Source organism: Scyliorhinus torazame, chromosome 7 (assembly GCF_047496885.1).
Source record: "Scyliorhinus torazame isolate Kashiwa2021f chromosome 7, sScyTor2.1, whole genome shotgun sequence".
NCBI classification, from domain to species: Eukaryota; Metazoa; Chordata; class Chondrichthyes; order Carcharhiniformes; family Scyliorhinidae; genus Scyliorhinus; species Scyliorhinus torazame.
The window spans coordinates 200,109,934-200,128,952 of NC_092713.1; the positions used below are offsets into that span (position 1 = coordinate 200,109,934).

Sequence of the window (19,019 nt, forward strand, 5' to 3'; positions counted from 1 at the left end):
GGTTTTTATTTAATCACCTCCTCGAAGCCGAATCGGCCAGGAGCAACAATTAAATAAATCAGTTCGGTATTCAAGGAAAGTGATGAGGAATAGAATGCGATATGTGCTCGTTTTTGCCCAAGCGATGATGGCCCTCAATGGACATCCTCAGCTTTGGGTCCTGATGCGTGAAGGTTACAAGAGATCAATGCGTTGCAGTGACTTACATCAGACAGCAGCTAAGGTCAGAGGTCAGCACGTTTGTCAATGCACACAAATGCATTGATGTAAGTAATGGATGAACACACACACGAGGTGGATCTGTCTGGTGTTGACATTTTTATTGCAGGTTGACAGCCTTTCAGTGCCTCCTCCCTCCCCTTTCCAAATGCCAAAATATATAATTGAGTCACTTAAAATGTCTCTTCCTACAGTGCGCCAGCTGTGGTTCAGCCGATTCCTTTGCGCAGTCTTCATTTTTGTGAGAACGGAAAATCCAACCTCGTGCAATAGGAACAAAATGCTTGTTTTACTCAGTCAATGCTCTTTGGAGACAATGCTCTAGAATGCCGACAACCTCATGGACTTTTGATGTGTTTTTAATGTGCTGTCACAGGTCAGATGGAGCATCCCCTCATTTGGAGTCAGCGGTAAATTAATAACTGACTCTAGTGACTCACATGCAAAGGGATTTTTCACCCAATGCTTCCCTTTCAACATCTGAAATGTTTCCTCTGGAAAGAAGTGACACACACTTGGTCAACAAAGCCAGATGTGACTGAATAAGGCTTGTCAGTGTATTGCCAGTTCCCTCACTAACACTTTTCTTTGATGTGCCCTAGCAGTGTGGGACATGTAATAGTTTTGGTTTTGTAATTTTGGAAAACATCTATTCAAAGTGCTGAAAGCAAATATTTGTTCCTTGAAACTAGAGGATCAGTTAATTTAGAATTGAAAAGATGTCTGCAAGGTAGAGCTAATTAGCATCCAACTTTTATCACCAAACAAATCAGTCAGAGAGGATGATTTCTCAACCAGGAATGTGTGGATTTCATACTTCAGTTCCTAAACTCTGCCAAGCATCCGATCCCTTGACAACCAACATACCTCCGTTGGAACAATAAACACGTGCGTGCTCGGTCCCCATATCAGAACAGAGCCTCAAAATGCCTGGTTTCGAGTGCACTCACAATTCCTTTCAACACCTCTTCAAGATTGGATGGAATTATTTTCAATGCCAATACCTCACAGTGAATAAAGCAATGATTCCAAACAATGCCAAACATACCTAACGTAGACTAGTAGGGTTGCACAGTCTGAAACATCTGTAATTCCATCCAGTTGTATTGAGAACTCCTGTGCTGACTTCAAATGCGAAATAATCTGTACTTCTAAATTCAAAGCACTATCTCAAATTTGGTGAGATGCTGTGTTATCACTTAAGTGGGATGCATTTCAGTTTTTCAACTGACTTCTCATCTAGGACTGTGCGAGCCATGTCTAATGCAGGGAAAATCAATCTCGCTGTTACACTGAGGGGCATTTTTCCTTTCGCCTCTTATATGGTAGCTTACTGCATACCTAATCTGTTACATTTCTGCTGAGGTCTTCAGCTGATGATTTCAGTTCTCACTATCCTTTGAAAAAAATCAAGGTTTGTTCTCCAGCTCCCCATGTTTAGTCTTCAGATGCCTTTGCAGTTTTGTGTGTTTTAAACTTTCATTCACTAATATTTCCCCACTTATAACACAAGTGGGCTTTGTATCCTGATTTGCATTGGCATTCTTACACCACTTTGTTCACGATTTAAGTTTCTTCTTTGTAGACTGTTCACTGGAGATTCTGGAGCTCTGTACAGACCTAACACTAGCACAGCTCTATCCTGCCGTGGACTCTCCAGAGCAGCTCTCTCCATTCCAGATTCCAATGGGAGATCCTGACCAGTAGGTACATTGCCTATTTGTGTCTCTGGGCTTTTCTTTCTTGTAGCAAAATGAGTCGTTCACAGTCCTCTTGGTTGCGTTACTGGAAAACGGAAAACGCTCGCCTCTTGTGATTTCACGCCTAAAGCACGTACACTTGCAGGACACGCTGACCTGCTCACTGTTGCCTCTAAATGGTTGGAGACTGTACAGCTGATTATGCAGTGGCTCTCATTTTAAATACGGTTTGCGGCTGATGGGCGCAGAGTGAATAAATTCTTCTTTTGCAACACCACGACCCTTAGCTTTGCGATCCTTCCACCACCTGCCCACAACTACCCTGTTTTAGCCAGCACCAAGCAGAAAGCTCTTCCGTTCAAATCTCAGCCTCAGCAGCAAGAATGTATTTGATTGCAGAACGCTTGAGCAAACATAGTTTAATTTATTTTGGGCACAGAAAATTTGAAACGTACCTTAAACATTTCCTCTACTAATCAAGATAATCATTGTGGAATTTCAGTAGACGGGCTTTTTAAAAAATAAATGCTTGTGGAAACTGAAAATATGTTTAAACAATAGTAACATTCTTCTATTAACAATGGAGAAGTATTAACAAACTTCAGTAAAACAATTCTCAAATCACTATTTTCCAGGTACCAGTTACATGTAACTCATGAGCATGAATTATTTTAAAGTTGTCACTAGTTAGCATTTAATTGCTCCCTCTGCTCCAACTTGGGAGCAATCTCTACTGAACAGTGACAGAGAGAGATCCAGAGCAAGTCTTCTGCTCAGATCTGAGACCCATGACTGGCATGTCTGGCACTGATTACATTTGCTGACTCCATGAAAAATAAATGTGATCTTCATGGTTTGAGAAGCCAAATGTACAAAGGGAAGAGAAGCTTCAGAAGGCAGTTAAGACCAAGCTGGGATGTCCAATACAGAATTTACTCTGCATTTCAGACAAAATAAATAATATGCACAAGTGTACCAGCTTCTCGGAAAAGTCAGTGGTGTTGAGAGAAACTTGGACAACAAAGGGCTTTACTAACCCAACCGTGTCATTTTTCACAAGGCAGTGCAATACATTCCAAAGAGAAGGGAACATGTGAAGTTCATTTTGGCTTCAATTTACTCTGGAGAGTAAAATTTTCGCAATGTTGTATTGTCACACAATCTCAAGTTTTTTTAAAAAAAGATTCCAAGTTGAAACCAGTTCCGGGTGGTTTTTGACACCAATCATTCCAGTTTCTTAATGATGTCATTGGCAGAGTGCAAGAGTCCCAGGAAGTAACCATCTTGCTCTCCCTCTCTCTGCTCCTCAGCAGCCAGTTCCTCATACTCTGATCGGAGCATGTTCAGCAAGGAACTCAGGCCCTGCATAGCCTGGTACTCACTCCTGCAGGATGAAATCATAAGGTTCATAGTCCTCAAAACTTTCTCTCTCGTGTCGTGTTCAGTAGACATCAAGAGCTGTGGAACCAGCATGCACCAGTCTTGCTCCAGCATTGAAGGCAGCAAGTTAACTTGATCATATTGATGGCATTTCTCCTGGTGTTGAGTACTCCAGTCATGTGCCTCTTGGATAAGTTTCTGAAAAAGAATAATCAAACTATACTGAATATTCACTCAGCTATTTGACTTAATTTTCAGACCAGAGTATACTGCCTGCCTTGTATTTCAGTTTGAAATTTCGACTCCCCATTTGAAAATGAGAGATTAGAGTTTAGATCTGGAAGAGGATGATGAGTTTAAAAGTGAACAATTGCCCTCAACTAGCCATTTTCATCAGGCCTTGGACACCTGACTGAGCAAAGCTCAAAGCAGAAAATTGACCAATTTGCTTGGCGGGTATTTGACAGGTTTTTGTAATTTAAAACAAAGTTAAAAAAAATGTTTCTGCACAAAAAGCATTTCCTTTTGAAAAAAAAAGTATGCAGGTCACAGTCCTGACACAAAAGGGAGGAAGAGAAATTGTGCAGAGATACTTCCATGACTGCTACAGCAAGGGAGTCTATAGAAAATGTTATACATTTCAGTTGTACTCCCAATACTATCCCAGGGCCAGTGTTGTTAGTGTCTCATGTAAAGTGTTGTTAGTGTCTCATGTAAGCAGGTCCTCTGCCTGATACGATCAGGAGTTTACCTCACCGACCAACAGCTGGCCATATGATAGCATGACCGGTGGGCATAACAAATGGACATCCCTGCGTTGTCAACTGGTTACTGTAAGCTCACATGCACAGCACTGAAAGCTGTGATTGGTGAAACACTGGCAAGACCAGGCAGTTGAAAGAAACATAATGAAACTGTAGACGGAGAGAAATCCAGAGTAACAAGTCCTGAATTTTAACTAACTACTCCATTGACCCTTCCCAATGTGTATCACAATATTGAGTGCATTAATGGAGCCTTCCACTGTTGGTCTCTTCACTCAGTTCCACCTGAAATATGAGAATTTATGCCTCCCTCATCAGCCTCCCACAATTAACCCAATGAGAATTTATGCCTCTCAGCCTCCCACAATTAATCCAAACCATTTTCTGTTTGTTACCTGCTCAGATTTTGATAGTTTGATCCCTGGCCCACTGTGTGCCCTGGTGTTTCCGAGAAAGACAGATTTAAACTAACCCCAACTTTGGGAAGGACCCCTGCAAACAGCAGGGGATCAAGGGTGGAAAATCACTTGCCTCAAGAAATCTGAAAAGACATTTTGTGGAGCTAGGCCACAGAACAATACCTGGATCGAACACCGTTTAAAATCACTAATTCAGCTGATTGATGCAAAAAATATTGTAAAGACACAGCCACACATCAGCTATTAAAATTGATGTGGTAAATTGAAAAGACAGACATGCTTTATTTGAACTACATTATGGAACAGGTGACCTGAATAGATGAGCTGAAAACAATGAAAGGTAAAAGATTGTGATAGCAATGAGGATAGTTGCTAAAGGAAGACAACATGGTGTAAATGCCAGTTCTGTTTCCGTACCTTCTCCATGACCATGTCGTAGAGCAAAGTCATGACTCTAATACGCAAGGACTCCATTCTCTTTGCCTGAAAGAGCTGCCCTAATACTTGCAAGCCTCCGAGTTTCAGGAACTGCTGCTGGGCAAATGGAAAGTGGCGTAACATTGATGAGAATGCAAAGAGAGCCTGAAAAAAGATGCACAAATTAGGAAGGCATTTGGTCTAACACATGATTTTGTAAGGTCCACAATTTGCTCTCCTCACCCTACTCTTCCCCAAATACAGCCTCCAACTGCCTTGGGCTTTAGCTCCATTACTTTAGCAGGCTGACCACTTGTGATGAAGAAAGGCTTTGTAACAGTCACAAACTTGCCTCTGTACAAGTTTGAAACAATCGTCCTGCAGAATTTTCATAAGTTTTTAAAATAAACATGTTTTCCACTGTTAAAAAGGGACCTTACAGTGGACTATAGGATACAACTGAGCGGGTAAAACTGCTACCATTGATGGGTGTTCAATGGTCAGAAATTGCAAGGCCATCCGTGTTGGGTCAAAGACAAATCTGCATATTTTCTTCGGTCAAGAAACCCAGCAATTATGGAGGAGCAAAATGACTCAGGAGTCCATGTGCACAGATTATAATAATAATAATAATCTTTGTCACAAGAAGGCTTACATTAATTCCGGCACCTGTTCGGGTACTCAGAGGGAGAACTCAGAATGTCCAAATTACCTAACAGCACGTCTTTTGGAACTTGTGGGAGGAAACCCACGCAGACACTGGGAGAATGTGCAGACTCCGCACAGACAGTGACCCAGCCGGAAATCGAACCTGGGACCCTGGCGCTCTGAAGCTAGTGTCACGAAAAAAAAAAAAATAATCAAGGACAAACAGATCATTAGACAGGCGTACAAAAGCAGAGAAAGTTATTCTTCAGTTCTGCAGATCTGGTATGGAGTAATCTTGTTTTGGGCACCATATACAAAGGCTTTTCTGGTCTTAAAGTTCATGAAGTATACCAGGGTTTAAAAATGTTAAGCTGCAAGGAAAAGCTGCATAAACGTAGCTTGTATTCCCTCATGTTTGGAAGGCCGAGAGGTTGTCTCATTGAGGTGCTAAAAATTATAAAAAAAGATTCATATCAGGCAGATACCGGAAAACTATTTCCTCTAGTTCGGAAACCCAGAACAAGGAGCAACAGTCTTGAAAATCAGCCAGGCCAAATCAGGAAACCTACTTTCACACAGACATGGAGAAAATCTAGAATCCTTTTGTGAAACTTAACCAATCTGGGTTTTTTTTTTTTAAAAACAGTTTGGGTGCCAAGGGATGTAGAGCAAAGGCAGCTAAATGGAGTTATAGTACAGACTTACCAAGATCTAACCGAATAGCACAAAAGGCACAAGGGCTAAATGACCCTTTACCTTCTATACTATCATTCACCTGTCAAGACTGAAGAGTAGTTTTCCCAACCCAGTTTTTTTCACATTGGGCATCAGCCTCATGGTCCTTCACCCTGCTTACAAGCCCACAAAGCATTAGAGCCCTGAGGCCACATGCAGCCCATGAGACATTTTGTAGACTGTTGTCCATGTGTAGGGTTGCCGCATTCCCACATTCCGCTGATTTCTGTCCTCTTAATTCTTTTCTTACCAGTATGACTGAAGCGATCCGCACGTAAAACAAGGGCAAGTGAAGTGAGGTGTGCTGATTATACAGAACATGGAGAGACACGTGCTCTCTCTGCATTCAATCAAGTGTAAACTGTTTGTGCTTTTGCCACTTGGAAGTTTATGACAGTTCGTTAATAAATGTACGATCACGCATTTTCTAAAATGTAAGAAATATCCAGTGTGTATTAAATGTATTTGATCTTACTCAAGGATCATAGTTAGTGAACATGCCCGATTACAATCTTGTGGCCCAACGAGATAAAGGAGGACCACTCATTGTGGTCCACTCACTAGCCTAGGTTGCCCATTAGTGTGTACAACTTCAAAATGACTGGTATCAAGAATTACATTACTTTAGAAAGCACACCTAGCTTCCAATGTTCCTTCTTCCCTCCCTGCAATGTAATGAAAACTTACACTCGAACAGGTTGTGTGCACGTTTCCATGAAGTTGTGTTCTTTTTATAATTTGCTTTACTGGCATTTTACTTTAATCAAGTAGCCAAAATGCACAAACAGCGTTCATGACAAACAAGCCACGACCATGGCTCTGATTACTAGAGAACTGCCTTCGCCTGCACCCTCTGGTCTACATGAGAGATTTTTTTGCCCATACCTTTTTCTTTATAGACACTGGCTGGTCAGTTGCCAACAATATCAATAGTTTCTGCAAAGCCCCAGCTTCCATCGCCTCAATCTGAACTTTTGGGTTGCTAAAGGATAGAATTTTAAAAAAGACAGACAGTTTAACAAAGAGGTGGATTTCCAAATCCAGCTGCAACCCAGAAGGTTGAGATATTTGTGTGGTCTACTTTTCAAGACAGAGATCATAAATTAATTTATATCAGTTACTTGGAGATTTTGGGCAGCAGCACAGAATTAATAGCCCGAGAAATGTACTGCTGCCAAACAACACTATGTGTGAAAATAAGTCTAGTAAGAAATCCAGGATCAAAATCAATAGAGAGGGGAAAGAACTCATCTATAATAGACACATACACATAGCCTTCATGACCTCGGCATCTCTCAAAAGGATTTGCAGCCAATGAAATACATTTGAAATGTAGTCACTGCTGCAATGTAGGAGATGTGGCAGCTGCAAGGTTCCACAAACTGCAATAAGAATAATGACCAAATCATCCATTTTATGAGATATTGTTAAAGGGATAAATAAGAGCCAGGACACCTGGGAGAATTCGTCTGCTTTTGGTCAAGTAATGCCACAGGATCTTTTACATCCACCAGAGGTCAGGCAGGGTCTCAGTTTAATATCTATCCTAAATGCAGCAATACAGCACTGCCCCAGTATTGAATTGAGAGTCATAATTATCAGCCATAAAGTGCTTCAGGGGTTATTAAAACGGGCAGAGTGCTTCTTTGAAACCTCATTGAGACAGAAATCTCACCCTCTGGAGCTTCTGGCCAATCAGAATAGGCAGCAGCTTCAGCAGTCCCCTCAGCGCCAGGAAGGAGTCAGTAGCTATTGCTGGGACTGCAGGTGAAGACAGAACCCCAAAGATATGGATCCCCAGAGTAGGCATATCCAGGGTCTTGGGCAGGTTAGGGAGAGGGGAACGAGTGTGCTTAAAAGGGGAAGACTTGTTAGGGATAGGATGTGTAGGTTCAGAGTCATGAGGGCCGTCTCTCAATTGGCAAAGGACAACCCTTGAAGAGTGATCCGCTTCCTCCACCCCTTCCTTCCTTCCTGCCCTTCAAACATTTCAATTTAAAAATCACCCCAAAGAGCTCACACTGCCGGATGTCTAGTCCAACAAATGCTTGGGTGGTGAAAAGTCGCCGAGTAGAAATGTTAACTCCATTTCTCTCCACATATGCGGCCAGATCTGTGAGTATTTCCAGAACTTTGCTTTTATTTCAGATTTCCAGTATCCACAATATTTAGCTTTTTTGTTAAGCTAGGAGATCTGACTGTAGTACGTGACAAGTTAATTTTTTTTAAATACCAAATTTGCTGCAGTTTCATTCCACACTCAGAGCTCTACCACGAGTTCAACAAGCAAGTCATTACCCAGAGAGTGCAGATCCCAGCACAAAAGCAGCGTTCTCCTGAATGTGGGGCTCTGTGGCATTTAGTGCATTGATCACAAGTTGCAGCCCTCCAATTGCCGTCAGATGCTGGGCATTGTCCACCTAGGAGTAACCAAGTAGAGCAGTTAAGTCTTGCTCCCAATCCCCAACAGTCCTGCAGCGCACTGAAAGCTCTGCCAGTACCTGATGGACATAGTATTCCAGGTTGTATAGAGCCGCAACCTTGTTCTCCAGTGTTGCACTCGTGTTGTTGAATTTGCTGACAAGTTTATTGATTATTTCCATATCAGTCTCCATGACCACATTCATCGCTTCAAAATCTTCCATCAGTTCTTTGATTGGGCGGAATGTCTTCTGCACTTTCTCCTGATGGCTCTAGATGTGAAGAAAACAGAAATCTGCAGTTCTAAACTCTGGAATTGCTCCCTCACTAATTCCATCTCATTTAAGAGGCTCCTTCAAGCCCAACTGTTTAACTGAGCATTTGGTCACCTGTTTCAAGGGCTCCCTTTTGTCTGCAGCAAATTGTCTGATTACTCAAAAGATTCCAAGACACAATAACAAATGTTAAAGATGCTATATAAATAAGAGTTGGAATATATTCAATGTTCACCATGCATACTTGCTTTAAAAATAAGAGTGCTGGCCTACTACTGAACAGTGCTGGAGTGTGCATCGCATCCAAGAAAATTCAAACATTTTCTAGAAGGGATCACTGAATTGAGTGAGATTCATTGCTGTTCTTCCCCCACTTCCTTGTTGCACTCTTAACGTTGATTCAGAACAAAGCAGGAAACTTACTGAGCGTTTGAGAAGTTAACCTGCTCAGACTTCTGGTGGAGGTGAATATGGTGTACAATGACCTCTCCTACCGAGATTGAGAAATAGGACCAAATTTTAAGAGTTCTATGGTGATAGACTGGGTTGTTTGGTAATGGGGTAGGGGAAGGGGTCGGAAGAAGAGCCTGATGTCTTCCCGCAGACGTGGCACATTGCAAAACAGCGGGAACGTCAGTGGTGTATCTGCCCATCGAGAGGTCAATTTAACCACTTAAGTGCCCCAATTAAGGGTTACTTCCCACACTAGGCATTTTGCCCACACGGAGAGGACCCACTCCAGATGGGGAGATCCACAGATAACCCCTGGTGATCTCCACGCCGGTGTCCAGGCTGCGTTGGGGCTGGGAGTTTCCTTTATGGCCACTCAGTTGTCCATGGAGGACCACCGTCATTGTCACAGGGATGGGGCAATGGCCACGTCCTTGGGTTAATGTGCCACCACTGGAACATGCCCTTTTCCCCCATTGTCCTGTACCACAATCATTGCTCAATTCAGCTTTCCTCATTTCCAAAGGCTTCTCAGCATTGCAATGCCCTCTCCTACATGCTACAGCTTCCGCAGTGGCCACATCTAATGGTGGCACTGCAGAGTTACCAGCCCCATGATTGGGCTGGCAGCTTGGGTGGCAGTCTACTGTCCTATATTGGATAGCAGTGCTGGTGGCAACCTCTTGTAGACCAGCAAGTAAAAATGCTGTCCAACCTGCCCAATCCCAACAGCAGCAGTCTACTGTCCTATATTGGATAGCAGTGCTGGTGGCAACCTCTTGTAGACCAGCAAGTAAAAATGCTGTCCAACCTGCCCAATCCCAACAGCAGGGGTCCTCAACAAATAATTCTGCCCATAGTTTCTTCTGCGATTGGGAGTTTGTTGAAGGGGGGGGGGGGGGGGGGGGGGGAAGAGAACGGCGTTAGGTCTCGGGGTTAATTAAATGTGTTTCTGGTCTACTAAAACTGACAAGTGCTTGGACAGATTTCTGCCTATTTTGCATAGCTGGTCAGTTAAGAGAAAAAAGTCTGGTACAAAATACTCCTTTGTACGGAATGGAACTTGCAGAACAATACCTAGCAACCGGAACTGGGTGTAAGAGGGTGGCACAGTGGTTAGCATGCTGCCTTACAGCACCAGGGACTCGGGTTCAATTTTCCTTTGGGTGATCATCTGTGTGGAATTTGCACTTTTTCCCTGTGTGCGTGTTTCCTCCAGGTGCTCCGGTTTCATCCCACAGTCCAAAGATGTGCAGATTAGGTGGATTGGTCATGTTAAAATTGCTCCTTAGTGACCAAAAGGTTAGGTGGGGCTACTGGGTTACGATGACAGTGTGGGGGCGTGGACCTAGACAGGGTGCTCCCTTGGAGAGTCGGTGCAGATTCGATGGGCCAACTGTAGGAATTCTATGATTCTAAGTGGTATGTAGAAAGTGCAGTGAACGATTCAGTCCCTCAAGCCTAATTGATTGATAAGAGTAGGTCATGGCTGATCTGTATCTCAGCACCATTTATCCACAATGGTTCCACACACCTTTGTAACCTTATCTAACAAAATTAGTGGTTGGACTTATTCAAAGCAAAGACAAAAGTATAGAACTAAATCAGAGATTTTTCAGATATGAAAAGATTGGAAATTCTCAGTAGTTTGATATTTAAAATTCAATTCAAGAAGGAAAACAAATTCAATTCAAGAAGGAAAACAGATTCTGTTGCGGTAGTTACTTAATTCAGCACTGCAACTTAACTCCGAAGCAAATAATTTTTTGTTGCAGATCAACAGCTTCCATTGAAAGGGCAATGTTCTCCAGCTGCTGAAACTAACCCAGTGTAATTTTTATCTACATGCTAATCATTTTTATACTCTTCCATTTTCCCCTAATGTCAACATAGATCCATTCTGAAAATTCTGTAGGATTACCATGCAGTACTATAAAAAAGGAAGATTGACAGACTCAACAGCTTTCAGGTCCTCTCACTATTGGATTGCCAGGGGATGGTGGCGGTAGTTCTCCGCCTGAGCAGGACAACAGAACATAAAAGCAGAGTGGGTAGAATTCCAGCTTGCTGGGGGGGCGGGGCAAACTATCACGCCGGTTGTGAGCTTAACACTAACATCTGCCTTTTGCAGGCAGTTTAAAAGGACAAAAAATAATAAAACACTTGGTCAAAGGGAGAGATCGCAGAATTACATAGTTCATAGAACACTTATGCCACCCTTTTAAGTGCGCGGTCAATTCCAGCCCCACGTGCCCTGGAGTTAAGGGTCGTAGTGTTTGCGTGTCGAGTCTCAGCGCCACAAAGGTGGAACCCGGCCGTCAATCTCCCGACTCTACTTAGGCGTTCTGTGGACCAGGGCTTGCTTCTGCAAGATGTCCAACATGCATTGTCCTTCAATTGCCAACCGAGCCAGTCTCTGGTTTTAGTCGAGACGGGACTCGTTCAAAGTTTCTTACATCTACACCATGAGTAGCTAACAGAGTGTCTCTCCTGCTGTTTCCCTACAACTGTGTCTGTACTTTTCAGTCTCTTGTGTAATGCAGTCAGTCTTTACAATTTGTCCAATGAATGTTTAACCAAATTTCAAAGATCCCCTGCAACTAAACTGCAAATAGTATTTACAATACTGAGAGAAGTATTGGGTTCATGTTTAATCAATAAACACTTTCCAACCCCTCCAGCTTTACATTCTCTGTTTTTCCTTCACATGGTTACCCTCAGCAACAACTGGAGCTGAGGGTTCAATCATCTCAGTTAGTTGACTTTATATGCACCATTCCTTGTGAGACAACTTTTACCACTCATCTGAGCTTTCGTAATCACTTCCCTTATCCCCAATTAATAATACGGACCAAAACAATTTGTGCTTTCCAGATTTCAATTGTTCGTCTTTACTTTCAAAATCAAAGGATAACATTATTGGCACCATGAACTTTGTTGTTAACAGATATGGTGGCAGCATCACCACCATGGTTCTCCATCTACCTTCCTCTTCATTTTGAAAAGGAATTGATTACTGACCATCTCATCTCCTTTGCTCGTGGCTTCTTTTACCTCCAAGAGGCATTGGGGATCTTTAAAAGGATGTGGGTTAACCAGCTCCGCTTGGTTTCACTTCACAATCCGCACTGTCCTCGTTCTGACTAACTGATGCCATGCTATCATGTATCGTTTCCTTCAAAGCAGGCTTGCTCTGGGAAATTTTGCAACTAAATTGAATGGCAATAGGTTTACTGCAAGAGGCTGCAACAAATTAATTAAAAAGACCACGTCACTTTCTGCTTTTGGAACATTTACTTGCCATTTGTTTCCGATCAGTTAGTACAGATCTATTTGATAATAGCTGTTTATTATTTCATAATCAGAACCTAGATTGAATTTAAAACTCTCATCTGACTCTTCATCACTGGCATTACTATTAAATTCAAACTCCTCTTTCTTATGGTCACCTTCAGTCTTGGAATTCTCAGAATTGGTTTCTCTACTAGAGTTTATCTTGACAGCTGAGGAATCAGTGTCAGCTGAATCAGATTCACTACCATTGTCACTTGATATGGGTCAACATCTTTCAACATTTCTTTGAGTCACTCACTGCCCAATGATTTTTCCTAACGCTCGCATGCCCTACCGTTGGCATCTCATGTGCTAACGGTATCACTTCCCTCGGACTGTACTCATGGGTGAAGCTACAGCCTTCACCCCTGCCAAATCATTTTCCAAAGGTCAGTCTACTCTTTCCACTGGGAATTCCTTAACCACTCTGACTTTCCAGCCGTCCCATTCACTAATACCTCAACTTTCAGTGAGCTCTGAGGGAAAACCAAATCCTTCTCCAGTACAAGAGTTTGAGTAGCACTTGTATCCCTTAAGATTGTTATTGGGGTGACCTTCCTCAGACAAACCCTGCATATCTCTCTACCTCATTCCGCACACCTGCCTCCATAGAAGTGTTTACCTCAGGTCTCCCAAATCCAGTTAAAGCTACAGTCTGCCCTGTAGTATTCTCCACTTTTGTTCCCTTTTCAGAATCCTCCTCATGAACTCCCACAAGTCCCATGGGTTTTCCTTACAACTTCCAATATGCTGGACAAACATGTCCCACCCACCTAGGCTTCCAAGTCTCACTTCCACTCTCAGTACCTTCCTTCCTGGTCGGAGGAGATGATCGCAGAGCATTCCCAGATATCCATTCTTTATCTTGGCTACCTGCCTTCCTTTCACTCCCCCCCACTTCCCATCCTTTTCAAAATTATGGGGGTGATGGCACAACTGGTTTTAATTTATGGATTAGCTCAATCATCAGGCATTCTCTCTCTTCACTTCCAATTGTTTTTCTTCAAACCTCAACTCACTTTCGCTACATCACCATTTCTACTCTTTTTAATTCCCTTTCATGCTCTTAACAGCAACCAAATTCTCCCACGCTGAACTTCCTCACCAGAAAAGGTCCCTGATGCTACACTACTCATGGGCTCACCAGTGTTTTTAGCCTCTATCAAATTTAATTTAAATGTTGATGTTGAGCAATCACTTCAATTATCTCCATCTTACTAGTTCTAGCAGATACACCTCTTATTTTTAATTCACCCATCAGCTCGACTAGCTTGTCTTTATGAAGCTCTTTTAAGTAAACCAGAGTTATCTCTTCCACTTTAAGAAAATGCTTAGCAGCTTCCAGAGCCATCCTGTTATATCTCTACAAACCTGGTGTCTCTTTTAAATTTACACTGTAACCCACCAGACCAGCCCCCAATTTATGTTACATCACCCTGGGCAAGTGCACGGACAATTCCAACCCCACATATCCTGGAGTCACAACATAAGTGAATTAACCAATAATTATTTGAAGAATACCCCAAATTCTTGGCTGTCCAATAATTGCAGTCACCAGGTTTGCAAGTTTAAACACAATCACTGTTTATAAAGATGCAGTAAACATAGTTGCTTATCAAGCTAAAACCCAACTTCCCCCTTTAACTGCCCCAACCTCTACCCGCACACAAAAAACCAAGGGGTGGAAAGGGGTAAAAATAAGGATTAAGGTCAAAAGAGAAAGAGTACTTTCTTCAGATGATGAGTTCTTCAATGCACTTTCTTCACAGTAAAAGTATGGTTTAAAGTCTCTGGCCTACAGCCCGTAATGATTGTCCTTTTAGCTAGCAATACTTTACTCGCAGCTTTTCCAGGAGAGCTTCAGACCAGCCTGTTTTCTAGAGAAGGTTACCAGATTCTGGTCTCTGCTTGCATCAGCCGTTTCTGCAGAAAGAGTTGGTTCCCACAGGGACCTTTTGGCGAGAATTCACTGTTTTCTCAAAGTGGGAAGAGAGTTTTTCTCCCTTCCCTGCCAAAAGCAAAACTGAAACCGCTGTAGGACTCAAGAAACATTCCAGTGAGGTAATATCCAATCGCCACCTCTTACCGAGCAGAGCACAGCCTGCTGGGCATATTCAGGCCACCAGCCAATCAATCGGAATCATCACCGATGTCAGTCTAGACCAGCACAGCCTTCTGGATCTCCCTCTTTGAATTACAGGCGCAAGCTGCTTTGCTTAAAATCACAGGTCCATTAAACAGCCATGGAGAGCAGAAATAAAAGGGGAAAATAAAGGACTCTTACAACAAACTCCATATGAAGTTCTGGTTCAGTTATGCTATTCAAGCAAATTCTAATATTTCTAAACAGCAAACTCTGGTTGCTTACTTCCCAAAACTCTTCCTTACCTCATCAATGTCAATGAGGCCGTCTTGTTTAATTAACTTCAAGGCCCTTTTCAATTCCTCAGCCGTGAAGGATTTAGAGTCCGTATTCACCATTCCATGTCTGAAAGGCCAAAACAAGATGAATGATCAGGAGTCCAAATGTTCTGTCACACTTGCTTAAAAAATATAAAATGGCATGCGCAATTCCTGTGACCAAGCTTCCTGTTTAAAAATCACTGGGTGTGGCCAAGAGTTCTGGCAAACTCAAACAAGGCCCAGGAGTTAAAGTGTCCTGGGCTTCACACTCAACTGGGGTCGCTGAAACGGAGTTCCTTCTTTCTCTCTGTACCCATCTGTTCCAGTTGCACCCAGAGAGAAAATCAGGCTTTTGGATGCAATTTCCCATGGGACAGATTGCAAAAAGTTACAAATCCCTAAAGTTGTTCACAGCAGAAGCAAAACCTTTGAACATGTGCAACATTCCCAAAGTACCTGTTTCCTTGCTTCCAGTACTTTAATCCATTCTTCCCATTCCCATCATTTGGGAATTTTGCCTCATTTTTTCCAGTCTCCAAGTTTAGCCGAACGTGTAGCCCTGCAGGAATTGCCTGGCCTGCACAGAAAGAGTAGAAGCATGGATGAATGAGTCAGGTTGGGTGGGGGAAGAAAGAGAGCGAGAGGATAGCAATCATAAAAGCATTATCTCTACACCCAACATTGGTGTCAGTACTCTACCAGAATGATGATGTTGTACAGCTGAGAATTAGAATCATTCAGCCAATTATAACTGCATCAACTCTTCACAAGCCACCAAATTAGTCCCACTCCCCTGCTCATTTCCCAGATATTCACATTTTCCCTTTTCAAGTACATATGCACTTCCTTTTTGCAAGTTAAAAAAAATTATTCCACCACTTTATTTCAGTTCCTTCCATAGTGTATACTACTGCCACTGTCAAAATATGGTATACCACCCTTGGAAATTCCGAGCTATGTAATAATACAATGCATCATTCCGGGATAAAGGAACGTATAAACTTTTGAGACCACCGCATGAGGGAAGATCACAGGCAGCATGTTTGTGTATCCAGTATACGGTATACATGGATCGCAGAGAAAATCCCACTGATGAGATCAATTACCTTGTAGACTTGGAATTATACCAAAAGATTTTCATTTCTACCTCAGGAGCTTTGTCAGGCAAATACAAAAAGTAGATCTTATCTGACAAGATTTGATGGGTCTCATTGGCACTTCACTAGTTTGATGTTTAATTCAATTTGGGATGCTGCCCCAATTTGAGGGGGTACTGCTGCAATTGCCTGTTAGCGACCTTGGGCAACCCGGTCTTCTCTGCAAACTCCATAGTTAAATAATAAAAAGTGAATGGCATCATCAAAATGGCAATCAGTCAATTAGCTGCCTAATATTGAACAGTCACAAGCTGCCCAAAGTAGTCAAATACGGCAAACATTCACAACAGCCACCAAGATAAACAAAAACAATAGGAAATTGGACTCCGTTGGTGTGTGAAGACAGGAATGAGAGGGGAAGAGAAGCAGATCGAGAAGTTACCTGGTTTAATGATTTGCCATTCATTAGTTGGGTAAAAGACCTCCATGTCCTCAGGGTCCAGATCATCTTCCACCGTTGCTTCCTCTTTCCTCTTTCCAATATTTTCTTCAGGCTGTTCCAGCACAGTAAGAGCAGACACTCTCTAGAGACAGACAGAATGGGTTTGAGGAATTACATAAAAGTAAATCTTCCTTCAACTCTTCGCGAATATGTCTGCAAGCACCAAATTTCCATGACTCAAAATTAAGGTAACAACCACTGGGTTTCACCACAAATTGGAACTGTCTCAGTTGCACCCTTGCAATCAAGAGATAATTGTGATTAGATAAAATACTTGTGGAATAGGAGGCTCTTCACTAGGTGAAACTTGTATCTTTGCCTTATGTTCTGACCCTACAGAAAATCTCTCTCCAAGAACTGAATTTGCATGCCAATTCCCAAGCTCCATCTTGTCCCTGGGCCAACTGAGCCAGTTAAAGACCTATCAAGGCCTGCCCACCGTCAGCGAGGCCCGCCCACTGTCAGCAGCATCAAGGCCCGCCCACCGTCTGCGGCATCAAGGCCCGCCCACCGCCTGCGGCATCAAGGCACCCATGTAAGGTTCCTCCTCAGCAATGGTGGTTTGGCCAAAGTGTTCCTTTTTTCATTATTTTGGCTCCCTCTGTCTCATGAATGTGAAACGGCATCCTGCTCCTTCAACGCTGGAAAGCCTCCTATTAACCCGCCAGTTTAGAGTCTGCCATACGTATTTGGATAACGAGCCCAATCCCTGACCACTAATTGGCTGACGGACCTGCAATACCACAGGAACAAACGTGACTGGTTGATTGTTGCGTAGATTCCGTAAACACACTAGAGTCGAATATCACCAAGAGCTACCAGTGCAAAGCTTCAGCAGCAAAATTTGGAAGATGATTACCCACACTTTGACAACACACACCTGATGTGTTGGGTGCTCTGGATCCGTGGAACACATACAGGCCACCAACACTTAAAATAGTACAACACTATTTTATTAAGTTAGAAACTGTTGAACATACTTTCACTGTGGGTTAACACGATGTTAGATTAAACTAAAGACCTATGCCTGTCCGAACCAGTCTATGCACTCAGCACATGGTGAAGATCTGTGCTGTAAGCAAGCTCTGTCCTGAGAGGCTGCATCCCGAATGAGCGGGAACTCTGATGCCCTCTGTCTATATAGTGAGTGCGCTCTAACTGGTGATTGGCTGCGGTGTTGTGTGTGTTGGTTGGTCTTGCTGTGTGTCCATCAGTGTGTGTCTGCACCATGATATACTGGTGTATATTATGACAACACCATTTAACTGAAACTCCACACCAATGATCCCATCCATCTTTGCCACAAACAGTGACAACATCTCAAACATATTTCATAATAAAAGTTAAATAGCTTGTGATGTGCTGGGAAGTATATGTTTTACCCTTTCTTCACATTGTAGTTTATTGATAACCCTCTCACTCCTAACTAGAAGGTTGCAAGTTCAACCTGCATATTAGGACTGGAGTATGTAATCTAACCTGGACAGTCTGGAAGATGTTGGCCTTATCATAGATCATAGAATTTACAGTGCAGAAGGAGGCCATTCGGCCCATCGAGTCTGCACCGGCTCTTAGAAAGAGCACCCTACCCAAGGTCCACACCTCCACCCTATCCCCATAACCCCGTAACCCCACCCAACACTAAGGGCAATTTAGTATGGCTAATCCACCTAACCCGCACATCTTTGGACTGTGGGAGTAAACTGGAGCACCCGGAGGAAACCCACGCACACACGGGGAGGATGTGCAGACTCCGCACAGACTGTGACCCAAGCCGGAATCAAACCTGGGACCCTGGAGCTGTGAAGCAATTGTGCTATCCACAATGCTACCGTGCTGCCCACTTATGCTTATGACAAGGCTTCAAACTGTTTGTCTGTTCCAGTAGCTACTAAGTAATCCTATTGCACTATTTGAAGAGGAGGTGGGTGTCCTGGTCAAACCATGACTATTACACTATCACCAAATTAACCACTCATTCCTCAAGTGTGAACTTGCAGTATCCATGTTTCCCTGTGCAATTCACCGCACACCAAAGTAATCTTTTGTATGTGAACACTTGAGTATGAAACACAGGCACTACAAATATAACATGTTTAAATACGCATACTATGTATTGCAGGGTAGATTAGCTCAATTGGCTAGATGGGTCAGCATAAACACAATAGCCCTGGTTGAGGTAGACATGGGACCAACCCCTGACAGTGGGAGGCAACGGCAAATCAGAGACAAAAAAAGGCAAGATAAATTAAGCAT

The 19,019-nt window shown here is 42.9% G+C and overlaps 1 protein-coding gene and 1 long non-coding RNA gene across 8 annotated transcripts in view; one reads left to right on the forward strand and one right to left on the reverse strand.

Annotated features, from left to right (window-relative positions):
• Positions 1-100: 100 nt before the first annotated feature.
• Positions 101-6,724, forward strand: LOC140426780 (uncharacterized). The gene is made up of 2 exons (XR_011948291.1): positions 101-266; positions 6,536-6,724. It is a non-coding gene; the product is annotated as an uncharacterized lncRNA (long non-coding RNA).
• Positions 2,322-19,019, reverse strand: part of sil1 (SIL1 nucleotide exchange factor) — a 39,743-nt gene continuing 23,045 nt past the window's right edge. For 6 of the 7 annotated variants that reach the window (XM_072511941.1, XM_072511939.1, XM_072511938.1 and 3 more), the window contains 8 exons: positions 16,704-16,845; positions 15,621-15,741; positions 15,150-15,249; positions 8,784-8,975; positions 8,581-8,702; positions 7,168-7,264; positions 4,900-5,064; positions 2,322-3,497 (listed from right to left, as the gene is read on the reverse strand). In XM_072511941.1, the coding sequence (XP_072368042.1) occupies positions 3,144-3,497; positions 4,900-5,064; positions 7,168-7,264; positions 8,581-8,702; positions 8,784-8,975; positions 15,150-15,249; positions 15,621-15,741; positions 16,704-16,845 (1,293 nt within the window). In that variant the 3' untranslated portion in view covers positions 2,322-3,143. The remainder of the gene's footprint in view (positions 3,498-4,899; positions 5,065-7,167; positions 7,265-8,580; positions 8,703-8,783; positions 8,976-15,149; positions 15,250-15,620; positions 15,742-16,703; positions 16,846-19,019) is intronic. The other variant, XM_072511943.1, reaches the window with a different exon arrangement.